Source organism: Anas acuta, chromosome 4, assembly GCF_963932015.1.
Source record: "Anas acuta chromosome 4, bAnaAcu1.1, whole genome shotgun sequence".
NCBI classification, from domain to species: domain Eukaryota; kingdom Metazoa; phylum Chordata; class Aves; order Anseriformes; family Anatidae; genus Anas; species Anas acuta.
The window spans coordinates 75,580,218-75,593,324 of record NC_088982.1 but is presented as its reverse complement, the minus strand read 5'-3'; the positions used below and the strand labels follow the sequence as shown (position 1 = coordinate 75,593,324).

Genomic DNA, 13,107 nt, shown 5'->3' with positions numbered 1-13,107 from the left:
AAGGGCTGCTGTAGTCAGCAAGATCTATAACAGAAGACAGACATACCAAACATTACTGGAAAAGTGGGTAGCATGTTATAGTACTATTTAGTCTCTTTTTCAGCTTGGTGACACTTCAGCATTCTGAATGCTTTACGAACACAATGGTATAGCTGTCACAATCTTTTTACAACCACTATGAGATCACAACTTAACCAGCAGTGTGGGCATATAAACGCATACCAAATAAATACAGCTTACAGACAAGATTAGCTACTCCAGCAAACAAATTCTTATTTCCTAGATAAAATATTACCAGTAGAGAGTGTCTGCAGAGCAGGATTTCCTGTGGAGACTGATGCTCTTCTTACCTGCAGGACCTCTGACTATAGAATGACGTGGGAAAATGGCAGTAATACTGGTTCTCATGTCAAAAGCTTACACACTCACATATGGTTTAGTGCTTTTTTGTGGTTTATACTGCAGTTTGTGGTTGATTCTAGCATACTATAGGGAAGCAGAGCCTCTCTTGTGAATAGCTACCATTACACAACCAGACAGCAAAGGAAATTTGGATTTTATTCTAAGGGACATTTATTTCCGTATAGGGCAGTTATTTCCTAAAGCCAGTCTGAAAACTTATACCTCAAACTATATTCACTTAAGATTAGCAATCCAAAATGAACGTGTAAACGTAATGAAGTCCTTCGTTAAGATTTACATTTAATTTACACCTGCACTTTCATTTTTTTTTTGAAACTAAATATTTATTTACTCTTTTTTGAGATTATATGGCTGACAGCGTAATGATTCCTGGGTAGTATTTCTACTTCATATGTTTTGCATCAGTGAGCAATAATATTTAAAAAATGCCTTGTAATGGAATTTTTGCATCCTCTGAAAGTCTGGATGTTTCATGTGAATTTATTCAGAAAGGAATCCCAGCAATTTTAATGAAACACAGGAAAGCCTATGAAATGCAATATGCCACTACATAACTTGACAAATGCCTAAAACCTAGACTTATGAATTGCGGTACAAATATATGTAATACTTAAATAAAAAACACCCAGTCAAATAAAAAACACAAACAAAAACACCACAAACAAACAAAACAAAAACAAACAAACCAAACAAACAAAAACCCAATTTTTAAATTGATTACCTGCCAGGCTAATGCTTACAACCTTAAGAACTGTTTATATGTGCATATTTACAATGCAATGCATCATCTTTTTAAAGGCAGTGCTTAAAAGGATTGCAGTAATTTGTTTTGGCCATATTTTGTTTTGGCCATATTTTGGCCAGATATTCATTTAAAGTTGTATTTATAAAATACTGCATTTAACATCTATTCTTGTAGCCCGCACTGTTTTGGGGATAACGTATTTCTCAGAACTATCTGATCATGCAGTCTACGTTGCAATGCACAAATCGAAGATCCCATAACAGTATCTAGAAAGACATTTCTGTACACACTTTCAAGTATGTAAGGCAGGATGCTGAAATATGTATGATCTATATCAATAATCATGATTGTTTTACTGTTTCTCTTCCCCTCTCTTCACTTCATTCTTTTAATTTGAAGGGGCTATGCCTCAAGCAACCATACTAAATTTTGCTGTTTCACCGCTGTTGTAAGACAGTAAAATAGCTTTTTTGCTAAATTGCGGCTGTGTTTCCAACACAGAATACAATTTGTTCTAACTCAGACTGTTACAATATGGTTTCCTCCAAGTCTCATTTGTTGAGCTAGAAACTCTTAGTATCTACACATTGCCAAAGCACCGCTAAGTTGCCAATAAATTCCATCTAAAGAATTCTCCAGGTTTCACCTCTGTTTATGTGCCTTACCTGACATGATATATATCATCAAAGTTAGGACTGGGATTACTGCCATCCCCTAGCAGGGAGACCAGATGTGTGCTGAGGAAGTTTTTATTTCCTAAGTTTGCTATGTGAACATGAAAACAAAGGAGAACAAAACACATTAACTACTCTTAGAAAATCAAAATGATAGCCTTGAAGAAGTTGAATCTTGGAAAAAAAGACCTGCATATAAATAGGTCAGGTAGCTGGCAGTAGTTTGTTTCCTTTGGACTTGCATTGAATTATGGAAGATTAAGAAATGGCACAAAAATACTTCGGCAATTGTTTCAAAGAATTGGAGTGTAAATATGTTCTTTTCTCTTTGGATGTTCTAGAAAACCCAGCCCTAGTGATTAAATCTGTATAAAACAGGTACAGTAAAATTTATTTACATGTTTCTGCTACAAAACAGCTTCTGCCATTATTCCTTTTAATTTCAGTTCATTTGAAAGTTGGATGGAAAAAATCACTAAAAGTTTGTCTGAAAGGTCAGTTTGGATGCAACCAACCTAATTTGGTGCCATTTTGAAGTACTGTACTGTTCTGTTCTAGTTTGTTCTTTATTCTTCCAGGAAAGGCAAATGAAAGGTTAAACAGACATTAACTCTGTGGTTCATTTACTTGATCTCTTCTTTGAAGCTATTATAAATCAGCAACGGAACATTCTCAAAACAGATTTAAGTGCAAGCACTTCTTGCTCACAACCCTCTCAAACCAATGGATGTTCCCAACCTGTTTGTGAATTCTGAAGAGCAGGATAATCAACATCACCTGAAGTACTTGTTTCATGGTAATACAGTTCTTAATGCTTGAGTTCTCTTAAAAGATACACTTCAGAGTTCTTTCATGCAAAAGTAAATCAGAACAAGAAAGGCTTCTACTACTACATTACTAACAAAGCAGTATTCAAGAAATAGTTGAGATTATCTCTGTACAACAGATCATATATAATATTAATCTTAAATTCATCAATTAAAAAGACAGAAGAGCTTACACAATCATTACTAGTTGGAGAACCAGTTCTGATTATCCTTGAAGCATTAGTTCAGTTCTCCTTTAATCATTTTTCTAAAATCACTTCAAAATTACACTGTACTTACTGGATTGAGAACCACTGTGAAGAACAATTCCCCACCTTGAATACTTTTGTCTAGTTCCTTTGGGCCTCCAGGATATTCTTTATAGAAAATAGTGTGGGTGAATAAGCCACAAGTTTGCCTAGGAAGCACCTGAATTTGTAAAAAACAAAACAAAACAAAAATGTTTATACTTTCTATGAGATAGTAAAAGCCAGCTGAGTAATACAAGTTATCGTGTTCCTTTGTAATAACTACTTTGTAGATTTGGCATTGCAACATTGCCAAAAGTCAACAGTGATGTAGTTTCATTAATACACTGACAGATCAATAAATAGTGCTCACAGAAAGAGACAAGGTTTTTATTATCAGTTAAATCAGGTAGTCCAAAAATTCATCACACTTTGTTTGAAACTGGAGATTGATGTCAATAGCTGTTACAATTCAGCAACCTCCTCAAACCAATTCTGTCCATTATACCTGGTCCTAATATCATATATTCGAAGTTCATCAAAGATTTCAAGTCATTAAAAAAAAAAAACAAACATAGAAATGTAATCTGAAATATCAATCTATTTTGTATTTATTAGTTCCAACTTTTATTTAAGAGATAGATTTAGATGATCCTTGAGGTCCCTTCCAACCCAAACCCTTCTATGATTCTATGATTTTCTGTAAATTTCAACTGGAATTTGAAAGTCTTTTGGCTTAGTCACTGTGACCAATAGAATGTCTCTGCTGATGTGATGATTTTTATTGGAAATGCTCACGTTATAAAAATATGTGCTTCTCATTCAAGTGTGCTGGCTTCGTAAGACGAGTTGCAATAAAAAGTAGCATAAAAAAGCATGTATTTTTAAGAACAGTCAAAGAAAAAATCTTTTGAATAAGCAAAACCAATAAATGTATTTTGGATTTCCAGTAAAACTTCAGAATGTTTTCTATCAATTTCAGAAAATAAATCTCTGGTGAGTATTTCAATTATGGCTATTTTTATGGAAATTCAACAGCTGAATATTGATTTTCATGTATAATTCTTAAACTGAGACTGTTCTGAAATATTTTAGTCCAATTTAGGTCATTTCTTATAAAATAGGTTAAACTTTTAAAACATGCAAATCCCTTAATTGGTGGGTTTTACTCTTTTTTTTTCTCTTGCAGATACATTTCTCAACATCTTCTAGTGTTGTACAGAAAGCTGTCGCTATAGATCATAAATTCTGTGTTTTCATAAGCTGTATGGAATTTGTATGTTTGCTATAAACTTGCATATGCTTTTTTAAAACCTTCAGATGATGAAATATGAGAACAATTCTTCACTGAGACAGGGAATGAAGCTGTAGTGGATGGAAAATGCTCTGTCAAATCTTACACAACAATTTTATTACTGCATGCGTATTCATCACTATAAGCCTGCAGATGTAAAATATTTATGTGTTTGCCCTGGAGAACTGAAAGCTTGAGACTCCTAGAACAGGTGGCTTTATATGACTGCTCTTAGTAAATTGATGTTTGGCCGCACTGTCCATTCTTTCAAAGCTTATGTTAAATCTCATTATGTGTATTCAAATGGCATGTTTTTACAAAAAGTTATGCAACAGATTTCTGGAGATTCTCAGAGTCAATCAATCTTATACAAATACTCTACACCCCCGAGCACAACCAAAACCCATTATTTTACATGCTGCTAATGCTTTGAGGAGAACAAACATTAGATCAAATCTGCTTGGTGTCAGTATTTTTTCCTGGATGTCTGGAGATCATTTCATCTTGCTTCATCCAAATATAGATCAAAATGTTAAAAGTTTGCCATATTATTATTCTGTTAGAAAAGCGGTATCCATGGGAACTGGAGGACAATACCAGAATTATGTTATAAGCTCAGTGGCAGTCTTGTGCTGAGGCACACGACCCTCCAAAACTGTTGGTGCATCCAGATGCGTAATACAGTACACACTGTAGTATCTTTCCCATTCACCACTTTCCTAAATGCTCCAGAAGAAGGTTACTCAACAACATGCCATCAAGTGTTTTTTCAAGTTCTTTTGAAACACTTCTCAGATAATAATGACATCACTTGATTCAGAAATAGCTTAAGCCCTGGTGACCGGATGGTATTAATGTAATGCCTTCCATGTCAGCAGTGTACAACACTTTTGGCAAATACCGCTGTCAGTGAGCTAAACTGTGAATTATGTAATACAGAAAAATGTGTGCGATTTGATTTGTAGCTGCATCAACTGCGCAGTTTCACAGCCTGAGGGGAAGTCTTCCTTCCCTCACCCTTCTAGGTGTTAGCCTTGCATCCAGACAGATCACCTGGGCCCAGAACCTAGGTGAGGGGTTAAATCACAGTGCAAAGCACAGTTCACGTTTCTGTATATCAAGAAGGAAAACGAGGGCAACTGTACATGGTTCATATGGAGGATAAAATATTTATGCATAAAGATCCAGATTTTCAGATGGCATAAACTGGCAAAGCTCTTCCGCAGTTAATGGTACTATGCAAATTTAAAACCTGCTAAAAATCTAACTCATAATATTCTGTTAAAAGATGCAAAGTAGACTTTTTCTTGAGCTCTCTGAACCAGCATTTAACAGTAGGAACAGAACAGTTAACAGCCTGTTAACTGTTAACAGCAAGGTTCCTGGAGGCCACCTCCCTCAACAATAACATCAGCAACAGACTGGTTTTAATTAACAAGATACTGTCAAATATATCTTGCTACTTATGCAAAGCAGTATGTGCTTCTCACAAAGTGAACTTTCAGGATAACATGCTTTTTCAACTTAAATAGTTTGTAAAATGGTAGACTCTTTGTAACATGGACATCATAAATACAACTCACCATGATATTTTTGTGGATGAAGCCTCTTCTATACCTTGCAGGCTTCAGATGAGGGTATTCTTCAGTGCTGGTAACTCTGATATTCCAGACCTTTTTCCAGGCATCATAAAGTTGAACATGCACTGGATAGACCCCCGAATGGTGTGGAGCCACTGCATAGCCCATGTCAGTTGGAATACCATGTTCCTAAAGCAGAACAGAACAACTTTCAAAAATTTAAGCAACTTCATGTTTGGGCATTTTGCAAATTCTTTGATTGTGGAAGATCGAGAACAAGTCTGAAATACAAATAATGGTGACATTAAAATATGAGGTATAAAAGGGAGATGAAGGCAGAATAGTGAAGATAAAACACAGGATTTTAATACATAAGGCCTTTTAAAAATATTTCTATTAGTATGTAGGAAAAAGTAATACAAATGTATTTTATGTTGATTTCTTTAATCAATACATTATTCACCGCTGCATTCTTTCAAGTTCTTAAAAGGAAATGTGCTCACAAACTAAGAATTCAGAGAAAACTACTGGCACATATGCAACAAAAACAGCTAGCATTTGGCATTTAAAATTAAGAAAAAAGTGATATCCACTACATTTCCCTACACAATTACTTAGTTGAATTTCACAGAGGATCACCAGATTTCCCTTCTAATCCAACGAAGCATAAACCATATTAAAAAAAAAATCTTAACTATTTTTGTACTGTTTTAAAAAAGAAGAAAAATTAGCCACTTGTAAAATCCTGAAGATAACAGGCAGATGTTCTAGATTATCGCCTTTTGTAGCATATCTTTTGTTTTTGCAGATTTCTATCATTTATCTTGTTTACATACTCATCTTGCCAGTATTACTTTATCTAGAAATTCAGTTTCTACTCTTTTCTTTCTGGTTTCCAATGAACTCTAATGAGTTCTGACACTTTATCTGTTTTCTTTCAGGTTACTTTTCAAAAGACAGAATACAGCAGATATTTCTGTGATATCTGGTTAGTACAACATAGGATGTTGTTGTGGTGGAATGATTTAGAAAAACTGCTTTTTGCACAACCATTGCATTAGGTTTAAGAGCTTTTTAGATTGTTTATATTTGTATCATCTTCATCGCATTTTAAAATTACACTTTGTGTGCCAAGATAAGATATGGTTGATACCTGGGTTCCTTCCGTTACATAAACCAGTTATTAAGGAATCTGAAAAACTCTAAGTCTTCTCTTAACAAAAAGTGGGTTCATGACATTTGTAAAATAATCCTTCTTCATCTTTTCTGGAGGACTGGACTACTGTGTGAGATCAAGTGTACTGGATGGACAGGACAACAAAGATGGGGAAAACAGGGTAGACTAAAAACCGGTGTGCTGAAAAACATGGGAATTTTCCCGATTTTTATACAAGGGATTTAACATAAAAGGAGATCAGGTAGAAATGAAAGAAGTTTTTTCCAACCAGAAGGAAAAGCCTGAGCAGGAAGTGAATTCTGTAGGAAGTGCTAATAACACACTGTGAGGATTGTTAACAGATCCCACACAATACAGTGAGGAAGAGAACGCAAGAAGAGACGTTCTTCATCTGCCTACATTTGGAAAATTCCTGTGCTGCCTGAAGTATAGAATACGCACAGCCTTATTTGTTTGCACCACCACATGGTCACAAAGGTTTGGTACATAAACCCACGAGGATGACCCCTGGGAGGTATGCTTAAGCAAATGGGAATACTGGTATTCAGAACGAGTCATTCACATTTTTGGTAAGAAGGTTAAGTGCTTGCTAATTTGCTGAGCCATCTGGGTCTCAAGAAATAGAAATCTAAAAGGTAACTTCCTCTGAGAACTAGCACAGGAGCAATAGCATCAGACAGTTGTCTCCATCTATAGGTTTAGTTCTCTCGCTGTAAGGACATCCATTCTGTCCTTTGATAATAAGGCTTCCATACTCAAATTTTCTTTACCTACTCAGAAGTGATGTGTAAGCAGATTATTACATGGAAGTCCGCGTTACAGCAATAAATATACATGTACATAAGGACTGTAACACGCTTAACAAACTGCTATCGCTTTGACCAGATACAGTAATTTAAATACCCAAGTAGTTTACACAAAAGCCACAATATTTTTTAAATCACACCTATTGCACCCACTATGTTTCCAGACGCATCACAGAAAGCAGCAGCGCTGTGTTAGGGTTTTTGACACCAAGATCTGGATAGCTACCCACTCCTTCCTTCCCAAGTGCTGTAAGAGATTTTTTCCCCTAATTCCACTAGTTTAATGATGCAAAATTAGTGTGTGCTTTGCTTTCCAGAACAGTGAATCTCTTGAATTTTGCTGTAGTTTTCATCGCAGATGTCATCGAGAAGCTCTTCAACCTAAACTTAGCAGCTACCTCTTCCTTACCACAGGGGTAAATCCTTTTTGTGTCACAAGTATCATTAAGTGCATATAGGGTTAAAACTACATGGTTTTGTACCCATATGTGGGTATATATTGTTCATGTACAAATGAAGACACACCTATGCATTCGTAATGTCTGCCGTTTGTGCTAAGGTTAAACATTGAGTCCTCAATATGAGACGTTATCGGTTATATGTAAGATATTACAACTTTATTAAAAGCTCAGAACAAAGCGAACTCATGAAAGGCAGCGTTTGCTTCTGCTCCAGAAGAACATGAGAAAGAAGACTTAAAAGATATGAAGCCTTCAAGGGAAGAAAGGCAATTTTTCCTAATTTAAGGGTTACTTTGAACCTAGTGTAATGGTGTGTGTAAAGGCACATACCATCTACTCTCATTGGAGAATCCTGAATTTTTAATATTTAAAATACTGGCATAATTACCATTTCTCTGTGGTAATTCATGGCACGCTAGGAACACATAACGGGACGTAAGATTTTATTGCCCCAAGGTTGGTGTAGCCTTTGCCTCGCTGCTCCTTGATAAGATGCAGGCACCCAATCACACTACACCCATGGAGCACATCGTCTGTGGCTCTGCAGCTGGGGTGCTGCATGCATAATGTGCCAAAGTAGGAATGAGCAAGATCTGTCCTATGGCTTTCAGTACTCGGGGAGATGAAGAACAGCTACACAACCCGTTACACAGCTTTACACTATTTAATTCCATCATCAATATTTAAATTCCTCTTCCTTTTATCTTAATCTCGTCTACTTCATTCAAGCATGCATAAACATCAGAAAGAATAATCTTTATAGAACACAAGAAATTGCATTCTCTAATGTCTCATTTAATCTTCCTCATTCAGCTCTAAACAAATGTCTGAATTTCAAGTTTTTTTTTTCCCCCACAGGTTTTACAATATGCTGTAATAAATAGGTAATCAAAATCTTTCATTCTAATTATGAGCCTATCATCTTCAATGTATTAGTGCCTCCATTACTTTTCAGTCACTAATGCCCAAGTTGAGCATTTCACATGCATTGTATACATTTTTTTTGGATAAATTATATGATTTGCCTCCTCATTTATCTCTTCTCTATTGAGAACACTCATGTATTATCAGTTTATTTCATAGGAGTACTTCTGAGCTCCTTGTCTTCCAAATAAAATCCTTAAATAGCTAGTCATTCCCTACATAGCCATTTTACAGCTTCAGAACACCTGGTAGTACACCTATACACAACAAAAGCCAACTTGTACTTACAATGGACACAATTAATGGGGGAAACTGCATCTGGTGTAGTCAGAGTGGTCTGAACATGTATTTTTTGCATTAATCAAAAATGCAAGTCACTGTAAAAGTGATCTTCACAGTTACCTAACAGAAAAGACAGTACCGGATTATTAAAATTGTATAAAAAGCTGTAAAAACAAGGAGGTTTGGTGTGAATTATTTTTCTAAAATGTATATTCTCCAAAAGGATGAGAACCGTGTTTCCCTGAGCTATTTTACCATGTGTGTGCCCTGTAGGTGAACACAGCTGTTTACAACTCCCTTAAGTTAGCTCTGGTGAAGTGCTCTATCAATGGGCTGAGGAGCCCCCCAACTGTTCTGCTGGAAGGATTACTTAGCACAACCTCATGCTTCTGGAGCTCCCTTAGTAAAGTAGTGCAAGATCTGTGGGAGAGCTACTTCACTTGAAGTCCAAATCTGGGGACTATTATGCTTCTGTGGCAGAGTAGACCTTCCTCTTCTCTCACATCTCCTGTGCAGTTACACTAATTTCTAAGAGAGGCACGTTCTTCGACAGTGATGGGAGCAGGGAGGAAAATGGAATGTTTACAGAGCATTGGGGAGGAAGGAACCACAGTGGCCATATTACTCCTTGCTAGCACACAGAGCCTACCCAGCGTTCAGGAGCTTTTCCAGAAACTGTCACTCCATGGTTACCAGTTTTGGTAATTTTCCTTCATTTTACTTAATCTATAATTTTGATCCCCCAAATAATACCTCACTTCAGTGTGCTTTATATAACTGCCTTTTTTCCTGGTATTTGCTTCCTCTTCTACCATGTTATCTAGTTTTCTTGTACATTGCAGAAATAATTTAGTCCCCAGAATACTCTAAAATGTTGAAACCAGTCTTTTCAAATAAGTTTAAGTAATAAGGTATATTTATAATCAAATATAATTTAAATTTAGCAACTTCCATTTATCCAAACAAGTAATACACTGTATTACATATGAATGTTATGGTTTGGTTTTACTGTATGCAATTAATTGTTGAGAAGAGATTAGGATGCTTTTTTTAGTATCAGCAGGCCTAAGGATCTGTTTTTATTTTTTCTTCTGTTCTCACTGAAGCTTTTTCCAGAACTTTGCTGTAAATAAGTAATTAGTAATGGCAATGGCTTTCAAAATAAGTTTTGATGAAGTTGGTCTAAAGGGAATATATGAGATGGTATTAGATACCACCACAGAAAAGCATCTTTGAAAAAGTGGCACACTTCACTAATTTTAACATGCAGTGTTTTCACAGTCATTTGATGTGTTTTGGCAAGAGTATTTATTCTAATCAAGATTTTTTTCTCTAATCCAAACAAGAGGTTATTTGGACAAAATTCTATTGAGAAGAATTCTGCACTAGAAGATTCTTTTTTTTAATGCACCTTTCCAAGACGGGAAAACAGTCATTCTTCACTCTGAAAGATTTTTTCAAATTTTTTTTTTTTTTAAATAAATACAAACTCAAATTTTTAATTGAGAAGGAAATTCAAACTGTAGAGAAACGTAACTTTTATACCACAAAGTGACTATGAAAATCACTTTATCAAAGATTTCTTTTTTCTATTCATTGGGATTAAAGTAAATTCTACAAGCACTGATTTTCTTACAGAATAGAAAAAGTGCTTTCTGAACGATCAAATTCAATATAAAATGTAAAAATATTACTTACTAAGGCAAATTTTTTGTTGAGGATCATCTGCTCTACCAATGATGACTCATTGTGGAAAAGATGAGGCTGCATGTGACTCCACATATGGGGAAACCACCAAAACTCATCCACAGACCTCAACAACAGGTCATCGCCTTCATCTTCCTCTTCAGTGCCTGCAAAAAAAAAAAAAAAAAAATTCTTGAAGTATAGCTTCTACTTATATTATATTATTGCAAATACTTGGAAAAGAAGGAAATTGGCAAAATAAAGTTTGACTGTTGAAATTACTAAGAATTTTAAATGTTTCCAAGTATATATTCCCTTTCCTGAAATAACCATACTCAGGTAAAAGACTGAGTCCCATTTCCATGGCATCTTGAATGTATGGCACAACGTTGTTCACAGAATCACGGAATTTCTAGGTTGGAAGAGACCTCAAGATCATCGAGTCCAACCTCTGACCTAACACTAACAGTCCCCACTAAACCATATCCCTAAGCTCTACATCTAAACGTCTTTTAAACACTTTCAGGGATGGTGACTCCACCACTTCCCTGGGCAGCCTGTTCCAATGTCTAACAACCCTTTCAGTAAAGAAGTTCTTCCTAAGATCCAACCTAAAACTCCCCTGGCGCAACTTAAGCCCATTCCCCCTCGTCCTGTCACCAGGTACGTGGGAGAACAGACCAACCCCCACCTCACTACAGCCTCCTTTAAGGTATCTGTAGAGAGCAATAAGGTCGCCCCTGAGCTTCCTCTTCTCCAGGCTGAACAAGCCCAGCTCCTTCAGCCGCTCCTCGTAGGACTTGTTCTCCAGGTCCCTCACCAGCTTCGTCACCCTTCTCTGGACCCGCTCAAGCACCTCCATGTCCTTCTTGTAGAGAGGGGCCCAAAACTGAACACAGTACTCAAGGTGTGGCCTCACCAGAGCCGAGTACAGGGGGACGATCACCTCCCTAGCCCTGCTGGCCACACTGCTTCTGATACAAGCCAGGATGCCGTTGGCCTTCTTGGCCACCTGAGCACACTGCTGGCTCATATTCAGCTGACTATTAACCATCACTCCCAGGTCCTTCTCTGCCTGGCAGCTCTCCAACCACTCATCTCCCAGCCTGTAGCTCTGCTTGGGGTTATTGTGCCCCAGGTGCAGGACCCGGCACTTGGCCTTGTTAAACTTCATGCAGTTGACCTCAGCCCATCGGTGCAGCCTATCCAGATCCTCCTGCAGAGCCTTCCTACCCTCGAGCAGATCGACACATGCACCTAGCTTGGTGTCATTTGCAAACTTACCGAGGGTGCACTCAATGCCCTCGTCCAGATCATTGATGAAGATATTAAAGAGGACTGGCCCCAGCACCGAGCCCTGGGGAACGCCACTAGTGACCGGCCTCCAACTGGACTTGACTCCATTCACCACGACTCTTTGGGCCCGGCTATCCAGCCAGTTTCTAACCCAACGAAGCGTGCACCAGTCCAAGCCAAGAGCAGCCAGTTTCTTGAGGAGAATGCTGTGGGAGACGGTGTCAAATGCCTTACTGAAGTCAAGGTAGACCACATCCACAGCCTTTCCCTTGTCCACCCAGCTTTGTCATAGAAGGAGATCAGGTTTGTCAAGCAGGACCTGCCTTTCATAAACCCATGCTGACTGGGCCTGATCGCCTGCTGGCCCTGCAAGTGCCGCATGATGACTCTCAAGAGGATCTGCTCCATGAGCTTCCCTGGCACTGAGGTCAAACTGACAGGCCTGTAGTTTCCCGGGTCTGCCCTCCGGCCCTTCTTGTAGATGGGCATCACGTTTGCTAGCCGCCAGTCAACTGGGACCTCCCCCGATAGCCAGGACTGTTGATAAATGATGGTAAGATGTTCTCACATTCACATGCGGTAGCAATAACGTCAGCAATTAAGGGACAGAAGCAGTGTACAAGCCTGTTGTGTACATGACTGTTTAGTACTGAGGACAAATGAAAATATTGACAACTCTTTTTTGGTATTCTGTATCCAAAAGAA

General features: G+C 37.5%; 1 protein-coding gene across 6 annotated transcripts in view; it reads right to left on the bottom strand.

Moving 5' to 3' along the window:
- The window catches only part of LOC137856558 (bifunctional heparan sulfate N-deacetylase/N-sulfotransferase 3), a 79,353-nt gene that overhangs the window by 30,100 nt on the left and 36,146 nt on the right, over positions 1-13,107 (bottom strand). For all 6 annotated transcript variants that reach the window (XM_068682143.1, XM_068682140.1, XM_068682139.1 and 3 more), the window contains exons 4-6: positions 11,119-11,273; positions 5,774-5,959; positions 2,949-3,077 (exon numbers count right to left, since the gene is read on the bottom strand). In XM_068682143.1, the coding sequence (XP_068538244.1) occupies positions 2,949-3,077; positions 5,774-5,959; positions 11,119-11,273 (470 nt within the window). The remainder of the gene's footprint in view (positions 1-2,948; positions 3,078-5,773; positions 5,960-11,118; positions 11,274-13,107) is intronic.